At 39.7% G+C, this 22,900-nt stretch overlaps 1 protein-coding gene across 1 annotated transcript; it reads left to right on the top strand.

The window, feature by feature from the left end:
• The first annotated feature begins 22,148 nt into the window (after nucleotides 1-22,148).
• On the top strand, nucleotides 22,149-22,586 carry LOC127811866 (uncharacterized). The gene has a single exon (XM_052352055.1). It carries the CDS (start codon nucleotides 22,149-22,151, stop codon nucleotides 22,584-22,586), a length of 438 nt encoding a protein of 145 aa, XP_052208015.1.
• Nucleotides 22,587-22,900: the final 314 nt, after the last annotated feature.

The following is a 22,900-nucleotide window of genomic DNA, read 5'->3' as shown; positions in this document are numbered from 1 at the left end:
ATATGAAACCAGAGAGCAGATAATGGCCCAATACTTGCGCAAAGTAAAAGACCTAGCATAGACATTTCAGAGTTTTTAGTTAACACAAATAAACAGATCGCTCAATGGACATGCTGATGCTTTATCTAAACTAGCATCCACTAAAGAGACAACAGGAAGAGCAGTATTTGTTGAAATGCTTCATCAGCCGAGTATCGAAGAAAAAGAGGTATCATGTGTGGAGGCAGGAATGGATTGGAGATCGCCTTTCTATCGTTATCTCACTAACAATGAATTACCAGATGATCCACAAGAAGCAAGAAGACTTAAGATGCGGGCTTCAAGATTCACCATCATAGACGGGTTATTATATAAACGAGCTTACACTAGACCCCTTCTCAAGTGTTTAGGCTCTCAAGAGGCCAAATATACCCTGGCAGAAGCTCATAGTGGAATATGTGGAGAACACTTGGGAGCAAGAGCCCTAGCAACCAAAATTTTGAGAGCCGGTTTCTTTTGGCTCACATTAAGGTCAGACGTGTTAAAGAAAGTCAAATCATGTGACAAATGTCAATGACACACTCTAGTCCAATTTGCCCCGATATCTCAGCTGCAACCTACGTTCCAGCCTATACCATTTGCTCAGTGGGGTTTGGATATTTTGAGACCTTTTCCTCAAGCACCCGGGCAAAGAAAATTTTTAATAGTGACCACTGACTATTTCACCAAATGGATTGAAGCTGAGGCATTGGCTACCATTACGGCACGAAAAGTGAAGGCAATGGTATGGAAAAACATTATGTGCCGATTTGGGATACCAAGAATTATCGTTACGGATCATGGGAAACAATTTGACTGTGACTCCTTTAGAAAATTCTGTGACGACCTAGGAATTCAACTAAGATTCGCTTCAGTGGCGTACCCCCAAGCTAATGGACAAGCTAAGGTCAGTAACCGAACCATATTACATGGCCTAAAAACCCGAATTGAAGGAGCCAAAGGCACATGGGCTGACGAGCTACCCATCATTTTGTGGGCTTATCGAACAACTAGTCAAGTCGCTACTGGAGAAACTCCGTTCAATCTAGTATATGGAACAGAGGCTTTAATTCCCATTGAAATTTCAGCTAAGTCTCCAAGACTGATGGCATATGAGGAAGAGGACGGTGCAAGGAATTCTGAAGCGTTGCGAGAAAATTTGGATCTGATTGAAGAGCAGAGGGATAACACTACCATGAAGATAGCTACATATCAAAGAAGAGTAGCCAGTTATTTCAATTCTTGGGTAAAGAACAGACCCATGAAAGAAGTAGATCTAGTACTTCGAAGATCTGTTGTAACCAACGTGCTAAGGGATGATGGAAAGTTACGAGCAAATTAGGAAGGGTCGTACCGCATTCTAAAGCTGATTGGTCCCAACACTTGCATTTTACAGACTCTTTCAGAAGACACTATGGGGAAAACATGGAATTTGAACTATCTGAAGTTGTATACGAACAATGTACCTGAGAAAATATCTGCAATAACATAAGTCCTAAATGGGACCGTGGACGTAGGCACATTTAGCCGAACCACGTAAAAACGCTTGTCTACGCATGGTTGTCATTTTGTTTACATCTACGGAAAGGGAACTCACACATGATCGAACCCGTTATCCCGCCTATGGCCTGGCAACGAGGTAAACTAAGATCGAGCCCGTTGTCTCGCCTATGGCCCGGCAACGAGGTAAACTACGATCGAGCCCGTTGTCCCGCCTATGGCTCGGCAACGAGGTAAACTAAGATCGAGCCCGTTGTCCTGCCTATGGCCCGGTAACGAGATAAACTACGATCGAGCCCATTGTCCCGCCTATGGCTCGGCAATGAGGTAAACTACGATCGAGCCCGTTGTCCCGCCTATGGCCCAGTAACGAGGTAAACTACGATCGAGCCCGTTGTCCCGCCTATGGCCTGACAACGAGGTAAACTAAGATTGAGCCCGTTGTCCCGCCTATGGCTCGGCAACGAGGTAAACTACGATCGACCGCGTTGTCCCGCCTATGGCCAGGCAACGAGGTAAACTAAGATCGAGCCCGTTGTCCCACCTATGGCCCGGCAACGAGGTAAACTATGATCGAGCCTGTTGTCCCGCCTATGGCTCGGCAACGAGGTAAACTACGATCGAGCCTGTTGTCTCGCTTATAGCTCGATAACGGGGAAAAGCGCTATCGAGCCTGTTGCCTCGCCTATAGCCCGGCAACAAGGTAAAATTCGATCAAGCTCGCCACATCGTGCATGACTCAATAGCGAAAGAAAAGTCTTAGCCTTGTATCACTAAAGTCAGCAATAACAGAATAAATCAAGCAATAAAGAGCGGAACACGTTGGGTATGGCAAAGGAGAAAATATTCATTGATAAAGCAATAGCTCTCTTCCAAAAAAAAAAAAAAAAGAGTGAGAGCAACAGCGAAAAGCAAACTACAACGGGGATCTACTCGCGGGAGCGAGACTTGCGAGAGGAATGCTTAGTAGGCACAGTGGGAAGTTCCCCTTCTTCAACCTCGACCGTGTGAGGGACAGCTTCAGCAGCTACGCCAGGATCTTCTTCAATGACTCCAGGGTCAACCGCCGTGCCTTCTTCACCATGATTGAAAGGAAACGGATTCCAAGGGCCAGTCAAATTTTCCAAATCATCCACTAAGTAAGAGTCCAAATAAAAAGAAGGACTCATAGGCTCATTCGGCTCATATTGACGCCAATATACTTGATGAGACTCCTCAACCTCACGAGTAAGAAAAAGTTCAGAAAAAGTCTCTCCCGGACGCTGAGATTCTAGATGTGCAAGAGCCAAATAAAATCCATATTTCAGAAAGCTGGAAGCATACTTTCCCTTTCTATCTTAACAATCGGTTGAGAGACGATATTCCTTCACTGCTTCAGCTCGAATAGCCCGAGCATCCTTCTGACTTATCTTCAGTTCTGACAGGCGTAGAGAGTGTTCCTGCAAAAGTGCCTCATGTTGCGCCATCAACCCAACATTCTTATGCTCTTCAACTTCTAGCTTGGAGCGTAAATATTTAATTTCCCCGTGAAGACCCGAGGTACCAACAGAAGCCTCGGACAGTCGATCATGCATACGCCCAATCTTTGCCTCTGCATTCTTCTTCCTGAGCTCCGCCCGATGAGCACGACCCTTTAACTCTTGACGCTCATCATTCTAGGAAGAGTGGCGTTTCCTCCAGTCTGACATTTGGACCTCTACTTGTTCACGATAGGCCCTGTCCCTAGCATTGGAAGCAACGATTCCTTGGATCCCTTGCACCAGAAGCTGCTCTGCTTCGTCCCTAGTCTGGGCATAGTTACCACCAATAAATCGTCGTTCCTCTCGAGGGAGAATGGTGGAATAAATGAGACGAGCACCAATCCCTGGTTCAGTAACCGAGTCTGTCTCTAATACCCCTCGGGAAACTTCAAAGTCCCGACCACTAAGTTTCGTACCGTCTCCAAGAATCATGGTATGTCTCATATCGCCTGGAATAGGAAGTATAGGAGGGGGCCTCAATGCTTTCTCGCCTTCAAGATGGCGACGATCCTTCCTATTAGGAATTACAGGATGGTGACATTCTTCTTCCACCCGGGCCATGTCACCAACAAACCGAGAAGACGAACTTCACCCCCCTTGAGAATTGGGAGCAAGAGAGGGGATGTCGATAGCCTCTTCATGAGAGAGAGGAATTGATGATGGAATTTCTGTATGAGTAGGATCTTCAACACTAGAGTGGTCGCTTCTTGGACGACGTCGCCTTTCCACCCCAGTGGGAGAAACGCTGGCAGGTCTACTCGACCGAGGAGGGCGGGAGCTTGTAGATCCCTTAGCTCCATGTGTAGAAACTCCGGCCGCTGTCGCAACACGTGCCTCCTCCTCGTGGTGGCGTCTACGTAACTCCATCAGCCTACCCAATCCAGCCATTTCTGCAAAAATTAATACAAAGCATTTAGTGTGGAGAAATAATACAATACTGGAAAAAAGAAAGATAATGGCGAAAGATATTCTACCCCCAGGAGTGTTTTCCTCCTGAGGATTAAAAGGAGGAAGGGAAGATGATCCAGGCATTTCCATCTCTTCCTTCCTGACTCCTTCCATTTCTTGGTTGGATAGCGTGGAAGAGTGAGGAGAAACAGTTAGTGTCACGACCCCCCAAACCGCAATTCTGAAATTCTCCAAAGTCAAGAGGCTCATCAACTCGACGGGGCCTTGCGCCGTTAACATTTCTACTAGATGACGATACACGCCCCGAACTTCCTTGCAGGGAGGAAACCCTTGGCTAGCATCCTGATGGTTCTAGTATAAATGAGCATCCCAATTAGGCGGAGGTTTTATCACTACCCATCGTTCTTCAAACCGATTAATCTTGTTAGGAAGAGCGCTGAACAGCTCTAAACCCGACACCTTTTGGAGTGTATAAAGGGCACGATCCTTGTTGGCTTTTTGCAATCGATAGAAACAACTGAACCCAACCATTAGGGTGAAGTTGAGCAGGAACGATCTTGTAGAGGCGCAGCCACGCCATGGCAAAGAGTGGAAGAGGAAAACGAAGTCCCACCTCAAAAGAAGCAAAGTGAACGCCAACGGAGCCTTCATCTACCTAGGAAGGGTGAAGGCTCGTCGAGACGAGGATACCTCACCATGAATCCAGAAGGGGTGGCATCGTAAACTTGCTCAAAGGCCTCGTATCGAAGCCGAGAGCTTGAAGTGGTAGGAATGTGCGCGGGGCCAGGGGGTGATGCCGGTCTTCTCCTCGACATATTAAAAGATTCAAAGCCATTACCTTGTTACGTTGGGAAAAGCGGACGATCACAACGAGCAAAATACCTGCACGTAAACGCAAAGAATATCAGTACAAGGCAAAGAAGGAGCAACCGAAGGACGAGTCAAGCATTTCAAGGCATTTAAAGGCATCGGGAGACTGAGACCACTCGGTCATAGCCGAGTGGGGGGCCACTCGGTCATGACCGAGTGGCCCAGTGAGAGCTGGCCCAAATGGTGAAAATGAAAACGTGGCCCAAAAAATGCACCGAGACCTGAGAGAATTTGAGTTTTGAAGCACCACGGCTGATCCTTGTGAGAATTAAATGAAGAGTTGAAGCCCTATTTATAGGGTCTCAAAAGGCAAAAAAGTCGAAACCTGTGGAACGAATACAGAAAATGAAGAGCAAATACGCAAAAATGATTTTTCGAAAGATAAGAAAAATGCGCCAGCATGTTCCGGGGTCATATACTCTTTTACCCGACCTCTCGGCTAAAAAAGCAGGGAGCAATTGATGTACTCGGGAAGGCAAAGCGGATGTATGATCAAATGTGGGCCCCTAATATCAGGGAGATAAAACGAAATTCGGAAGCCGAGGAAGACCCACTCGACCAGGTCGGATGGGAGCCCACTCGGTTGGACCGAGTGGCCAAGACCACTCGACATAGCCGAGTGGCTAAGCCCCCACTCGGCATGACCGAGTGGGGGGCCACTCGGCATTGCTGAGTGGTATCCCCCCTCACTCGGCGCAACCGAGTAGGGGTCCACTCAGCATGCCCGAGTGGGGGGTCACTCGGTCATGCTGAGTGGTCCCTCCCCCAAACTCAACCTAACCAAGTAGAGGTCACTCGGCATGACCGAGTGACCCTTCGGGATTGACAATCCAGCCGAATCCCCCCTCTCGCCAGTCGATCAGCATTGCGAAATCTCCGAAGCGGGCCACAAAATTTCCGTAATGGGCCTCGATATTTCTGCCGAGAAAATTGAGAGACGTCCCTCACTCTCCGCTATAAATACAAAGACCCCCCTTCATCATAGGGTACGCAATTTTGAGTAATTGAAGCACACTTTTCTCATTTTCTCTCGAGATCTAACTCAAGCATCGAAGGGTTTGCGCGGGGACCCCCATCCGCGTCCTAACAGTGCTCCCATTTTGTAGGCCACTCGTCATCAAGGCCACTCATCACCAAGGTCACTCGTCATCAAGGCCACTCGTCATCTTCAGGCCACTCGTCATCAAGGCCACTCGTCACCAAGGTCACTCGTCATCAGGGCCACTCATCATCAAGGCCACTCGTCACCAAGGTCACTCGTCATCAGAGCCACTCGGTCATTTTAGGCCACCTGATCATTTTTGGTCACCAGATCATCAGCCCTGTCAGATTATCAGATCTGGACCTTTAGCAGATCCAATTGCTTGTCAAGATTCTCATCAGCAAAGACACAACTCTCAAGACTCTTGCGTCTATCTGTAATTAAAAATAGATTGTTGTATTTTGGAAACAACAATAGTATATCTAAGTTTTATTAGAATTATTCTATTGGGGCACTTAAGATTTGTCTATTAGGGCACTTCATCAAGTGTCTTGTTAGAATTATTTGAATGGGGCATTTCAAAAATTTTGCCCTATTAGATTTATCTATTAAGACACTTAGATTTGTCTATTAGGACATTTCATTATCGTGCCTCATTACAATTGTTTTATTAGGGCACTTCTTTAAATTGTGCCTTAAAATGGTATTTTATAGGGCACTTAATTGTTGTGCCTCATTAAAGTTATTGTATTGGGGCACTTTTTTAGATTATGCCTTAAAATGGTATTTTAAATGACACTTATTAAAAAATATACTAAAAAAGATGCCTCAACAAATCATTTTTGTTGTAGTGTAGGTGAAAAAACAAAAGGCCTATTGTCCTGCAAATAGCTCAACGACAAAGAAGCATAATTTTTGTTGTCCTACGAGTAGCTCGATTGTAAGAAGGCTTAATATCTAATGAAGGTAAGAAATTTTGGATAATTCTGGAGCAATATAATCTGAAAATTTACTTTCTATTTTTCCTTGTAAAATACTTCATCATGTGGTCCTATGTATGCGTATGAATTGGCATAGGAACCAACAAAACATTAATTTGAAAAACCAAAAGACATAATAACTCTTTAACTGACATAACTTATATAACTCTAGGAGACTCTTGACTAGACCCTATTTATGTCTATGTAACTCTAGGAGACTTTTGAATAGACTTTATTTATGTCTAGAGTCAATAAGTGACTAGCTCCATAATTATTCTAGAAGATCAATGGTCAAGTTCAGTTTACTCTAACAATGCCTCCCGTAAATCGAATTTGCTTTTGACTCCTAAAGCTACAACATTTCTTGAAAAAATGTGTCTTGCAAGAGCTTTTGTAAAAATATCAGCAAGTTGTTCTTCATTTTGGCATTATTCAATATTGATTTCTTCTTCTTTGACAAGCTCCCTTAGAAAATGAAAACGGAGACAAATGTGCTTTGTTCTTCCATGTAGAATTGGATCTTTTGCAATTGAAATAGTTGAACTATTATCACAATTCAAATTTGCAAGACCTTCTTGCTTGAAGTTCATCATTTCCAAAACACCTTTTAATCACATAATTTGGCATCCAGCTGAAGAAGTTGCTATATATTTTGCTTCCATTGTAGAAAGCACCATAATTGATTGCTTCTTTGAACATCAAGAAATTGCACCACTTCCAAGATTGAAAACATAACCGAAAGTGTTTCGAGAATCATCAATACTTTCTCCTAAGTCGTTGTTCATATAACCAACAAGCTTGACTGGAACATGAGCTTCATAAAAAATTCCATAATCAATTGTTCCTTTAACATACCTCAAAATTCTTTTAGCTGCTTCCCAATGATTTGAGCAAGGTTTCTCCATGAATCTACTAATCAAACTCTTCGAGAACATAATATCGGGTCTAATGGCTGTGAGATACATTAAATTTCCAACTAAGCTTCAAAACATGGTTGGATTCACAAACGTTCCTTCTCCTTTCTTACTTAACTTCATACTCGTGATACATGGAGTTGTTACGAGATTCGCATAGTCCATCTTGAATTTTTTTTAGAATTTCAATTGCATATTTCTCTTGAGAAATGAAAGTTCCTGCCTTTGATTAACAAACATTAATGCCCAAAAAATGATGCAATTCTCCCCGGTCAGTCATTTCAAATTCTTTCATCATGGATCCTTTGAAATTACATAACATCTCCAAATTATCTCCAGTGAAGAAAAGATCATCAACATAGAGGCTTATAACCATAAAACCACATGAATTCCTTTTAATGTAAAGTGTGTGCTCAAATGGACATCTTTCAAAACTGGATTTTACAAAATAATCATTAATTCATCCATACCATGCACGACGTGATTCCTTCAATCCACATAACGCCTTATTGAGCTTATACATTTTATCTTCCTCACCTTTTTCGACATATCCAAGTGGTTGCTCAAGATATATTTCTTCTTGTAGAAAACCATTCAAAAAAGCTGATTTTACATCCATTTCAAATAATCTCGAACCATTTTGGGCAGCAAGTGAAATAATCAACATATAATAGTATCAAGTCTGGAAACTAGAGCAAATACCTCAATAAAATCTCCGCCTTCTTTTTACTTTTATCCCTTTAAAACCAATCTTGTTTTACATTTGTTGATAGAACCATCTGGATTTGTCTTTATTTTAAACACCCATTTGACACTAATAAGAGATTTTTTAAAAGGAAAATTGGTGAGCTTCCATGTGTCATTCTTTTCTATTGCATTGATTTCTTCATTCATGGACCGAATCCACTTTTCTTCTTTTGATGCTTCTTCATATGTAATTTGATCTTCTCCTACAAAGAAGGCAGACAATATTTGAATTGCCACATTCACTTCTTCAGTTTCATCATAAATTTCTCTCAAGCTTCTTGTTCTTCTTCCCAACATCCATGGTGAATTTTGAGGAGACTCAATTCTTTGATCATCATGTTGTGATGGTTGAGATTCATTTTCTTCAAACTTAAGAATCTGCCAATTTAATGAACCTGAAAAATCATAAGAACCTTTTTCATCAAAACAAACATCCCTGCTAATCACAATTTTCTTTGTCTTTGGATTGTAAAGCTTGTAAACTTTACTCCTTTCACTATAGCCTATGAAGATGCATTTTTCAAATTTGTCATCAAGCTTAGTTCTCAAAGAACTTGGAATATGTGAAAAAGCAATACTGCCAAATATTCTCAAGTGATGCACACTTGGCTTTCTGCCATACCAAGCCTCATTTAGGGTTGAATTGTTCAAGCCCTTTGTAGGTGATCTGTTGACTAAATAAACAACACATGAAACTGCTTCAGCCCAAACTTCAACCGGCATATGTTTCTTCTTGAGCATACATCTAGCCATCTCCATAATTGTTATATTCTTCTGTTTGGCAACACCATTTTGTTGTGGTGAATACCGAGCTATCAATTCATGTCTAATACCATAGTTTTGACAAAATTCTTCAAATAAAATATATAAATACTCTCCCCCTCGACCACTTCACAAATTTTTTATTTGACAACCCAAAGATTTTTCAACTTGAACTTTGAACTCCTTGAAATAAGCAAGAGCTCCAGATTTTTCTTTCACAAAATAGTCCCAAAATTTTCTGGTGTAATCATCAACAAAAAGCAAAAAATACCAGTTACCTCCAAGAGAAGTAACTCGAATTGGGCCACAAAGATTAGTGTGAACAAGCTCCAATGGTGAATGTGATTCCCAACTTGATTTAGATGGAAATGGCTCTCGATGTTGTTTTTCCAACTGACAGTCTTCACAAACTTCACTGATAACATCAATTTTGGGCATCCTTTGAACTATAGTTTTGCTTGATAACTCCTTTAAGATTTGAAAATTGAGATGTCCATATATGTCATGCCACAACTTAGAAATCTCTTCATTAGCAATAAGGAAACAAGATCCATTTACTATATCAAGTTTGAGAGATAACAAATTATTTGAGCCCAAGCCAATTTTTGCCACCAGATAATTTTTCTTCTTCATGGTGCAACAATCATCAACAAAGTGAATATCAAATCCTTTCTTCATAAGATGGCCAAGATTAAGTAAATTGCTTTGCAATCCAGGTACATAATATACCTCAGACATCTTCTCAACCTGCCCGTTTTTTGTTTTGAAAGTAATTTCTCCAACACCTTCAATTTTGTAGGATTTGGCATCTCCAATTGTCACTTACCCATGGTTAGCTTCAACAAGTTTTGAAAAAAAATCTTTGTTTCTAGTCATATGCCGGCTTGCTCCACTATCCAAATACCAAATATTACCAACATTTTCGTTGGAAGCAATCAATCAAGTTTCATTAGAATTTTTAGCCTTATCTTCGTGTACCAAGCCAGTTTCACGTCTTTTTTTCGGATGTTTTATCCAGCAATCACTTATTTTATGCCCAAGTTTATAACAATGATAACATTCAACTATGGCTTTTTTACCTTTATAGTGATAAAGGCCTCGTCCTCTTCCTCTTTGAAAAGTGTGCAGGGATTGTTTTTCCTCCTCTTCTTCATGTCCCTTGCCTTGGCCATATTGTTCATTATAATATCTTCCACCTCCTCTTCCTTGTCCACGACCTCTTGATCAATAGCCACCACCACATGATCAAATTTACTTGATAGACTTCGCATGATTTTTTCAACAATTTTTTGGTTCTTAATAACTTCTCCATTTGATGCCATCTGATTCACTATGGAATTCATTCTTGTAAAATATTCTATTTTTTTTGTCATTTTCTTTCATCTCCATCTTCTCAAATTTTGCCCTCAAGGATTGCAAACAAACCTTCTTTACTTGATATTGGTCGAAATATGTTGTCACAAGAATTTCCCATGCTTCTTGAGCATTATCTACCTTGGATATCCTCTCATAAACTAGAATTTCAATTGCTTGATATATTTGAAAAAGGGATTTTCTATCCTTTTGTCTCTTATTCTTCAAGACATTTCTTTGTGCTTCATCCAATTGATCTTCATCTTCCGATGGTTGTACACCTTCTTCAACAACTTTCCTTAAGTCTTGAGATTCAAGACATAACTTCATAAGATTACTCCAGTAATAAAAGTTTTCTCCATTGAAACAAGGCACAAGGGAAACAAGATTGTTGGCCATTGTTTTCAATGCTCTGATACTAGTTTGAAGGTAAGAAAGTGTGGATAATTCTAGAGCAATATAATCTAAAAATTTACTTTCTATTTTTCCTTGTAAAATACTTCATCATGTGGTGCTATGTATACGTATCAATTGGCATAAGAACCAACAAAACATTAATTTGAAAAACCAAAAGATAGAATGACTCTTCAACTTACATAACTCAGGTAACTCTAGGAGACTCTTGACTAGACTCTATTTATGTGTATGTAACTCTAGGAGACTCTTGAATAGACTCTATTTATGTCTAGATTCAATAAGTGACTAGACTTCATAATTATTTTAGAAGATTAATGGTGAATTTGGTTTACTCCAAGATCAATTACCCCACAAACGACTTACATTGCTTTGCCTAGTGACCAAATGGTGTAATAATCATTATCTCGCAAAAGATCCAATAGTGAAGAGGCCTTGTATCCATCGTTTCACAAGTAATCTAACAACTAGGAAATGGAATGTCATTCATCATAAACACCCTCGATTTAGAGAAATTTCCCAATACGCCAATACCTATCCAAGCAAAATATAAATATGTATATCGGCCAACACCAAACACTATCACCAAGTTCATGTTTAACACTCTTGAACAGATTTGGAGATCTTTCCCATGAAGCATTGAGTCTTCAACAAACATCACTAGGGTCAAGGAGGAGAAAAGCCCCTGCCCCTTCGAGAGCTAAGAGCGTTTGGAGAAGTCAAGTCATGCACTCAAGTGAGGGAGTATTCAACATAAGGATCTCCACTGCGAAGGAAGAAACTTCGGCACCATGTGTGTTTGCTAAGACACCTACTTCATCATCTCAAAGTCATTGACACCTCTGAAGGTTCGAAATACGAAAATGCTAGAGTTTAAATGACCTTGAAATTTGAAGGGAGACTGTAGGGAAAGATACTCTTCCACCCAAGACTCCCAGATAAAAGAGTAAGGAGTAATTGATATACCTTGAAAATAGCAGATAGTCTAGATATGGAATGAACTCACATGGAAAATCCAATTCAAAATATACGAGTCGGCATCCAATTCGAGTGCATGTTTAGATGGGTTGAAATCCACAAAGTAAGAGCAAAAATTCAAATTAATGAGAAAAGCTACAAAGAAAAATTGGAGAATTAATTAAAGTGAAGCAATGCAACAAATGAGGAAGAACGGAGAAGCCACACATCAACTAAACAAATTAAAGCATAAAGCTTAAAGCAATTAAATTATTGGTGGAACTTGAAGATCAATTGGCAGTGGGATATTGAAGAAAAAATCAATTAAATAATTAGAGACTAAATTGAAGGCAACAAGGGAAGTGAAGCCATGCACGTGAAGAGATTATTGAAGATGGTTGCATATTAAATTGGTTGTGGTGTCATTATTATACAATTATATCACAAAGGAATTCAATAGAGTCTTAACTTGCAAGACAACAAAGAAAATATGACACAAACTCAAGGTCACCCATGACGGTACAAAACAAGCGAAGGAAACTAAGATTAATATTCTAACCCATGACTATGAATTATTTTCCATGAAGGAAGAAGAAACAATCAAGGATATGTTCACACACTTCAATGACATTGTCATAGGTTTGGAGTCATTAGGAAAGGCCTACACAAATGGAGAGAAGGTAAGAAAGATCCATAGAAGCCTTCCAAGGGCTTGGGATCCAAAGGTAATAGCTATTACCTAAGCCAAAGACTTAGTTCAATTTCCTTAGATAATTTACTTGGATCTTTGATTACTCGTGAAATTTTATTAAAAATAGATAAAATGGAAGAACCAAAGAAACAAAAGAATATTGCTTTCAAGGTTGAAAAGGAAGAAAAAAGAATCACATGATAGTGATGATGAAGATATTGTTTTGTTAGCAAGAAAAATCGATAAATTTTTGAAAATCAAAAAATTTAATCAAAGGAAAATTTTCAAAAAGGATAAAGGCCAAAAAGAAGAAACTACTAATGAGATTAGATGTTTTGAATGAAAGAAACTAGCTCATATAAGGATCGATTTTCCTTTGTTAAAGAAGAATGCTAGGAAAGGAAAAAAGGAGATGCTTACGAAATGGAACATTGAGGCTTTGTCCTCAAGTGTTGAATCACAAAAGGAAGAGGTGGTCAACTTGTGTCTCATGGCCAAGGAAGAAGAGGAGATAACATCTTGCTACTCAACTCATTCTACCTCGAATTTTACTTTAGATGAGGTGGATGATGCTTTCAATGAACTAATGGAGGAGTATGAAAAAGCAATCTTGGAAAAAAAAATTCTAAAGAAGAAAATAAAGTCTACAAAAGGAGAAATCACATCTTTGAAAAAGGAAAAAGAGTCATGGTATAATGAAAAGAAGTTTTAAATGATGAGAAAGAAAATCTTCATAAACAAAATATGGATTTGAAAGAGTCTTTACAAAAGCTACTTGAGGGAAAAAAGAAACTTGAGATGATTCTAGGGAATCAAAGAAACTTTGGAGAAAAACAAGGAATTGGTTTTGATCTATTCCAAAAGAAAATTGCAAAAACTACTTTTGTAAGGGGATTAAACCAAAGATTTGTATCAAAAAGACCTCTTTAAAAGTAAATATAGTTTGTCATTATTTTGGAAAATATGGACACTCAATTAAGAAATGGTTCATTAGAAACCATCCCACAAGATTAAAACAAATTTGGATTCTAAAGGAGGATGTTAAAACTAACCAAAATGGACACAAAAACTATGGAAGAGTCCAAGGATATGGGCTAAATAGGCTTGGGCCCAATATGAGTGGACTCTTGAGATGGGCTTAGGCCCATGTATATATTGTTAGGATGAATTAAATAAAGGGAAAAGAAATGTAAAGGAGATGAGAAATGACCATAAGGGGCTTGGATATTTCAAGTGTGTGTGTGTGTGTAGTGAAGGGCAAATTGGGAAAAGGAAAGGAGGGGGTGGTTGGAGTTGGCGGCAGCCCACTCCCACCCCATCCTCTCTTGCTTTCACTTTACTCATACCTCTCTCTCTCTCTCCATTCTCTCTTGCTCTCCCTCTCGTTCATCTCCTCTTCTTCTCCTTCTTCTATTCTTTTCATTTCTTACTCTTGGATGGAGTTCAAGTGGAGGGTTGCAGATTTTGGGAGTGTTTTGCATCTCTTTGAAGTAACACCATTTAAGGCAGGTTCTACTTGCACTTAAATTTTATTTTGTGCAAGTTTATTTTTCTCTCTTTTTCCATTTGATGCAAGATGTTGTCTTCTCCATTGTGTTGAAATCATTTTCGGTAAAATGGCTTCTCTCCTTTGGTTGTAAATGTTGTATTAATTTCTTAGCTTGTGGGTTTTCCATTTGAGATGGTTTTAGGACTTTTTGAAAGTCTCCATGGGGTATATTTCATCCATGGAATGATAATTGTGAGTTAGGAAGCTAGATGAGGGGCTTTTGGTGTGTTTGGTATTCATTTCGTATGTTTTTGGTTGCGTCAGTCGACTTATCTATGGGTTAAGTCGACTCAATAGAGCCTTGTCGTTGCAGTCATTTTTCTCCTTGTTCTCAAATAAGTCAACTTATTTTTCCCCTAAGTCGACTTATTTTCTCCTTAAGTCAACTTAGTTAATTCTGTCAACACTGCGCATGTTGTACTATTTGGACCATAACTTTGATGTAAAAGTCAATATTGAGATCCGTTTGAAGCGTCATAAACTAGAACTCGAGGGATTCGATTTGATATATAATATCATATACTTTGGTTATGATTTGAGTTGGTTAAGGCTTTCCTCAATCCAAATTAAGCATGATTATTGATCTAAGTTGTTATTAATTGCTTCCTCTAGCATCACTCAATCCTCTAAAATACTAGGATGTGATTGATGACATATACATATGTAGATACATGGGCTCATGAATGAATATGTTATTGAAATGTTTAAATGTGCATGATGTTCATGATGTGTACATTTCTATAATGGAGCATGAACGTTATATTGATGTGAGATCTCATGGGCATTGCATGGCATTATTATTTGCGCCCTTATTATTATTATTTTGGTGAGGAGCCTATGTTCCACAAATGAGAAAATAAAAGAATATCCTATGAGCGCCTAACGTGAGTGAGGTGGCCATATAGCCCGATAAGCGATGCTCAAGCCAATGAGTGGAAAATTGATTTATATATATATATATATGTATGTATGCATACATGCATGTGAATAAATGGCTTGAGAGTCGAAGTAATCCCCGTATATGTAAGGCCTTGTGAGCCAATGCGATGTATGGAGATCTATGTGATTATGGGAAATGAAATGTTGCATATATCCTTAATGATGATTGGTATGGAATGGTATTATTAATGGAAATTGAATGATAGGTTTAAATTGTATTGGGGAGTTTGGTGTACTCTATTTCTGTTATCCATCCCTTCATTCTTGTTTCCTTTATTGTATATATACTTGCTAAGCCTTGTGGCTCACCTTGTTTAATCTTTGTCACTCCAGGTAAGGGCAAGGAGACCGTTAGGGGCGAGTCTAGTGGGGCTTGAGCCCAAGTTTAGAAGTGTACAAAGACGTTCCCAACAAAAAGGTCTATGTTGGTAGTTTTGCCGAGGGCACATTATGAGGAGATTTTTTATTTTGTTAATTCTATTAGTGCCCTTGTTTTCATTTTGTATAGGCCGTAGTGCAAGGATGATGTAACTTATATTATGGCTTCCGCTGATAATATCCAAAGTTAGTTGTGATGTTGAGTTATATTATTCTTAATCATTTTTGTGATGACCTCTTTTCGGATGTCCTGTGCTAATAGGATTATCCGAGAGAGGGCCGCTACAGTTTTGGTATCAGAGTAGGGTTGGGATGAGATAAGTCTCTGTATACATAGGAATGTGGGGTAGAGTTAGGTTTATGTTTTGTGGTCTAAAGAAGACTAAGTTAGTGTACTAAAAGTAGTTTGCTCCTGTAGGAATGAGTGGACGTAAAGGTAGACCACCCACCTAGGCCCGAGGTAACAGGGCTATTCCTACTCCTGCTCTTACTCCGCTGCCGCACTTGTTACCCTTGGGGAGTCTTCTACCAAGCTGCGCCAGGAGATGAGTGAACTAAAGGGTGCAGTGGCAGGCATGATGAAACACTTTGAGGAGTTTATGGAAAATCAAAGGGGATAAGGTCTAACAGCCCAAGAAGCGGGGGTGGAACAAACCTCAAACGAGGGAAATGTGGGGCAGGCTTCAAATCCTATGACCCAAGAAGTGGAGACTCAAGGAACTAATGGGACTGTTGAGGAATTTTATGGCTCTCAAGCCCCCAAAATTCCACGGAGATACAGATTCATTAGCAGCAAAAAGTTGGACTATGGGATGTAGTGGTGCACAAAAAGTTCAGCTGGCCACGTATTTGCTAAGAGATGATGCAGAGTGGTGGTGGGATACCACTAGACAGAGGTTCGGGGACAGGGAATCAACTTGGGCAGAATTCCAAGAGTTGTTCAATGGAAACTTTTTCCCTGTATGGGTTCGCAAGCAAAAGACTTATGAATTCATTGAATTGATGCAAGGGGATAAGTCAGTAGCATAGTACCAAGTAGAGTTCCTCTCTTTGGCAAGGTTCACTCTAGACTTGGTGTCAATAGAGGAAAAGAAAGTAGTGAAATTTCATAGAGGTCTAAATGAGGAGATCAGGTATGCCATGGGAGGTGCCATATTTACTAACTATGCCATTGTGGTTCAAAGAGCCTATACACTGGAAAGGGAAAGAAGAGAGTTAAGAATTATGCAAGAGCTTCTAAGGGAGTAAGTTCATCTCATAGGCACAAAAATGACAAGAAGAGGAAATAAGGGGTGAATTCAGTAAAGAATGCAGTGGAGGCCCCATGGTGCAAGACTTGTGGGAAAATGCATCGAGATCCATGTCATATTGCTAAGGGAGCTTGCTATCTTTGCGAACAAAATGGGTATTTGCAAAAAAATTATCCTCAGAACACTGGTATGACAATTCATAAAGAAGTAGTGTGCTATCGATGTGGCAGGAAGGGCCGTAGGGCTAATATTTGTAACCAGCCTCAGCAGCATCGAGATCCATGTCATATTACTCCTTTTTCATTTTGGATTATGAGTTCCATTACTCCTTCTCCATTTTGGATTGCAAGTTCTATTACTCCTTATCCATTTTCGATTGCAAGTTCTATTACTCCTTCTCCATTTTGGATTGCAATTTCTATTACTCCATTTTGGATTGTGTGTTCTATTACTCCTTATCCATTTTGGATTGCAAGATCTATTACTCCTTCTCCATTTTGGATTGTGAGTTCTATTACTCCTCCATTTTGGATTGCAAGATCTATTACTCCTTCTCCATATTGGATTGTGAGATCTATTAATCCTTCTCCATTTTGAATTGCAAGTTCTATTACTCCTTCTCCATTTAGGATTATGAGTTCCATTACTCCTTCTCCATTTTAGATTGCAAGTTCTATTACTCCTTATCCATTTTGGATTGCAATTTCTATTACTTCTTTTCCCATTTGGAGTGTAAGTCCTATTATTTCTTCTTTCTTTTGAGTTGCAAGTTCCTTCCCCCTTTTATTTCTTTTGAAGGCAAGTTCTCATATATGAATGATCTTTATAGCGATTCAATCAAATATTATCTTTGAATCATCCTTAAAGTTGTTTCATATCGATTGGGATTCGTTTTTCTAAGATTTTATTCAGAATGGTGTAGAATCATTAAGTTTTCTTACAAATTTCATTCTCTTTAAGCGTTCATGTTCGTTAAATTTAATTGTAGATATCTGAATGGGTCTTCCCATATCCAGATGAGTTCCAAGTTCCTTGCGTATGATATCCGGATGGTTCTTCGCACATCCAGGTAGCTCATATCTGGATGCCCTTCCTTCTATCCAGATAGGTCTAGCATATCTGGATGCCTCTCTCCAAAGTTAGATTTTATATTCGAATAAGTCTCATGATATATATATATATCCGAATGCCTTGTGAGATATCCAAAAGTCCAGAATCCTATCCAGATGTCCTAGTTTCTATCTGAATATATCTCAGCATATCTGAATAGCTTCTTATTTGAGCGTCAGCGTATTCGGATGAGCATTCTTCATATTCGGATGTCTTTCCTCATATCCGGATATCCTCCCTAATATCTGAATGACTTTTCCAAAAATCCAAGTGAACTTTCAGTGATGTTTTAATTCAAGTTTATTCAAATAAAGATATTCAATACCTCTAAATATTGAATTTTATGCCAGAATATAACAAGTTAATCTTTCTCATACCATATTACATAATCTTTGTATTCCAATATATTGAAGATTAGATTACATGTTTAGCATTTATTATAACATGATCAACATTATTTTGTGAGATTATGCGCATACATCTTGGTATGAGCATGGAGCATGATTTTATATGGAGCACTACATATCATGTGCCAGCATTTATATGAGTATTACATTATGTGCGCCAAGCGGCTTAGTCCGCGGGGATCCCACTAGTATCAATTTCAGTTACAACTCAGTTTATGAGTTACTCGCCTAGTGACGACCAGGGGCTAGAGGCTTATTACCCATAGTATGTGCTTACAATTTTTATGTATGCAGGATTCAGATCAGTCAGGTATGTATTAACAGATTATATAGGCCTATGAGCCAAAGTTGCATACCTACATTTAGTTTACAGTTTATGTGCATTACATTTTTATGAATGCAAACAGAGAGTGATTATATCTCTCAGTACAAGTTTAGTAAGTAATTTATCAGTATCAATATTATTCTATTCAGCTTCAGTTATTCTTTCCAACTTATTACTTGCTGAGCTTTGTAGCTCACCTTGTACTCTTCACCATTCCAGGTCCTAGCGAGGGAGTACCAAATGTGGGGCCTAGTAGCAATGTTCAATAATGTGTGTACGTGGAATCACTCAAGATAAAAGATGTCTGGGATTAGTTGATGTCTTATTAGTTTAGGTTTATTTTATATTTTAGTTGAGGGATTGTCCCTTAGACATAGTTTATGGTTTTTAGTTTATGTTGGCTTAAGAGTTTTTATTTCAGTTGACTGAGATATTCATTTATAGTATCAGATTTCAATTTATCAGTTAGTTTTATTTTATTTCTCCGTAGCACCTCTTCTCGGGCAGTTCTAAGAGAAGGGGGTGTTACACCGCCAACACCTTGAGTTCAAGGGACAGCTCCACCTTTAGCTCTACCACAAGCGCAACATTCTTTAAGAGTTAACAGGCCCTATGTTCAAGGGCGGGTTTTTGCCTTGACCTCAGTGGAGGCTAAGAAAGGAAATGATACGATCCAAGGTATTCTTTCCCTTTATGATGCTGATGTACGTGTTTTGTTTGACACGGGATCCACCCACTCTTTTGTTACTCCACAAGTTGTGTGTCATATCCTTATTCCTAAAAACTTGTTTCCATATTATTTGATTGTGACCACTTCGGGGGATGCAAAATTGATGGGTAGCGAGATGTATAGAGACTGCAAGATTAGGGTGCATGATAAAGTACTGCCCAGGAATTTAATAGTGTTGAATATCAAATATTTTAACCTTATCTTGGGCATGGATTGGTTATTCAAGCACTTTGCTAAGGTTGATTGTTGTCAAAAAATAATTCACTTTGAATTTCCCTACTAGCCGGTTATAGTGTATCAGGGCATTAAGCCAATGAGCTCTACCCCTATGATTTTGGTAATGAAGGCGGATAAATTGGTGCATCATGGGTGTGAGGCGTATCAAGCCTTTGTGATGACAGGTGTGGAGAGTAAGTCCAAGTTGTCAGATATTCTAGTAGTTTGGGATTTTTCCAATGTGTTTCCGGAAGAGTTGCCAAGGTTGCCACCTCTAAGAGAGGTTGAATTTTCCATTGAGTTGGTGCTTGGCACGCACCCTATTTTCAAGGCTCCATACATGATGGCTCCCAATGAATTGAAGGAGTTGAAGGCCCAACTGTAGGAATTGATTGAGAAAGGATTCATCCGCCCAAGTGCCTCGCCTTAAGGTGCTCTAGTGTTATTTGTACGGAAGAATGATGGGTTCATAAGGTTATGTATTGATTACAAACAATTAAACCAGGTTACAATGAAGAATAAATACCCTCTTCCCCGTGTAGATGATTTGTTGGACCATCTTAGGGGAGCATCAGTGTTCTCGAAGATCGATTTGAAGTCGGGCTATCACCAAGTGACAGTCAGTGAAGGGGGTATACAGAAGACAACATTTCACACTAGGTATGGTCATTATGAGTTCGTGGTCATGCCATTTGGGTTGACGAATGCTCCTGCAATTTTCATGGATTTGATGAATAGGATTTTCAAGGAGTATCTTGATTATTTTGTAATAGTATTTATTGATAAGATTTTGATCTACTCTCCAAGTCTGGACGAGCATGAAGCCCATCTCAGGATAGCCCTGCAGAGATTTAGAGAAAATTAGTTGTATGCCAAGTTCAACAAGTACAACTTTTGGCAAAGACAAGTGGGTTTCCTTGTGCACGTTGTGTCCAGTGAAGGCATTTCAGTTGATCCAGAAAAGGTCAAGGCAGTGGTGGATTCGTCGTGACCTACAGTCGTAACTGGTATTAGGAGCTTCCTGGGATTTGAAGGCTATTATAGGAGGTTCATTGAAGGATTCTCCTGTTTGTCTTCCCTTATGACCAAATTAACTCGAAAATGAGTCAAGTTTGAGTGGAATGAGGCTTATGAGGAGTGCTTCCAAGAGTTGAAGAAGAGGTTGACAACGACTCCAATGTTAGCAATTCTAAGAAGTGGGGAGAAGTTTATTGTTTATATATAGTGATGCTTCGCATTCAGGTTTGGGGTGTGTCTTAATGCAAGATAGGTGAGTTAATGCCTATGCTTCGAGATAACTGAAGAAGCATGAAATGAATTACCCTACACATGATTTAGAGTTGGCAGCAGTGGTGTTTGCACTTAAGATTTGGAGGCATTACCTATACGGGAAAAATGTGGAGATTTATACAGATCATAAGAGTCTAAAGTACCTCTTTTCCCAGAAGGAGTTGAATATGAGGCAACACAGATGGATGGAGTTATTTAAGGATTATGATTGCAAAATTCTTTACCACCCGGGGAAGGCCAATGTGGTGTCCGACTCATTGAGTCTGAGAGGAGCTTCTATGGCAGCCATGATGGTCCAGGAATGGATTTTGTTAAAGCAAATGGGGTAGATTTCCATCTCCTCTCCTTAGGAGAGACCCATTATGCATTGTGCGTATATAAGGGTTCAGTCAGATTTGATTGAGCAGATTCGGGGTCAACAGCCTAGAGATGAGGGACTAGCACATATCATGGCAGATTTGGAAAGATTTGCACCGATGGGATTCAATCGGAGGAATGATGGTTTGTTGATGTTTCAGGGACAAGTTTGCATTCCTAATGATGCCAAGATTAGGAAAGAGAATTTATCTGAAGCCCATAAATCCCGTTACACCATCCATCCTGGTACAATGAAGATGTATCAGAATCTCTGGCGACAGTTTTGGTGGGATGGCATGAAGCGTGATGTAGCGAAGTTTGTTTCGGGTTGCATAGTGTGCCAGCAAGTCTAAGCAGAACATCAGAAGCCCGCAGGCCTATTGCAGTCATTGCCCATTCCAGAATAGAAGTGGGATAATATTTCCATGGACTTTATGACAAGGTTGCCTAGAACGAAGAAAAGGAATGATGTTATTTGAGTGATAGTTGATAGGATGACGAAATCGGCCCACTTTTTGTCTATCAAAAAGACTTACCCTTTGAATCATTTGGCGAAGATGTATATAGAGGAAATTATGAGATTGCATGGCATTCCAGGGAGTATTGTATCGGATCAGGATCCCCGATTTACCTCGCGCTTTTGGGAAGCATTGCATGAGGCGTTGGGAACAAAGTTGAGGTTCAGTACTGCATTCCACCCATAGACAAACGGACAAACGGAGAGGACTATACGGACGTTGGAGAATATGTTGCGGGCATATGTCTTGGATTTTCATGACAGTTGGGATGACCACCTTCCATTGGTGGAATTTACCTATAATAATAGCTAGCACTCCAGTATTGGAATGCCGCCTTATGAGGCATTATACTGTAGGCCGTGTAGGTCGCCTCTTTGTTGGGAAGAGATGGGGGATAGAGCATTATTGGGCCCTAAAATCATTTAGCAGAATTCAGAAAAGATCAAACTCATTAAGGCTAGAATGAAGGCAGCTCAAGATAGGCAGAAGAGTTACGTGGATCAGAAACAGCGTGACTTGAAATTTTCTATGGGAGATCATGTATGGCTGAGGGTAATGCCCATGAAAGGCGTGCGTCGATTTGGGATGTCAGGGAAACTCAGTCATAGGTATATTAGGCCTTTTGAGATTCTAGAGCGGGTTAGCTCCTTGGCATACAGGTTGGCCTTGCCACCTCAGTTAGTCGGCGTTTATAACGTCTTCCATGTGTCCCTGTTGAGGAAGTACATGCCGAATCCGCAGCATATCATTGATTATCAGACCAATAAGGTCGAGGAGGATATTACATATGAGGAAATGTTGGTTAGCATTTTGGAGCAGAAGGAAAGCGTATTGAGGAATAGGTCGATTCCACTCATTAAAGTCAAATGGCAACGTCATTCTCCAGATAAGCCTACTTGAGAGCATGAGGATGAAATGAGGCATCTCTTTCCCCAACTATTTGAATGACCAGATATGAACTTGGGGAACCAAATTCTTTGAAGGGGGAGAAACTATAACGACCCATTAGTGGGTCTAAACGTTATTGGTAAGTTATTTTGGGTATTTGAATTTTTATCTTAATTAATTGTGGGAAATAATTTATGTGTTGATAAAAGACAATTAATGAAAATAATAATTTTATAGAATGATAAATGTAAGAAAAATTAAAATTTTATAAGCCCTCATAAATGGAGTTAAGTGTATGGAAGAGTCCAAGGTTATGAGCTAAATGA

The sequence above is a fragment of the Diospyros lotus genome, chromosome 10 (assembly GCF_014633365.1).
Source record: "Diospyros lotus cultivar Yz01 chromosome 10, ASM1463336v1, whole genome shotgun sequence".
In the NCBI taxonomy this organism is placed as follows: Eukaryota; Viridiplantae; Streptophyta; class Magnoliopsida; order Ericales; family Ebenaceae; genus Diospyros; species Diospyros lotus.
The sequence above is the reverse complement of the archived record's forward strand: the minus strand, read 5'-3'. Positions and strand labels throughout refer to the sequence as shown.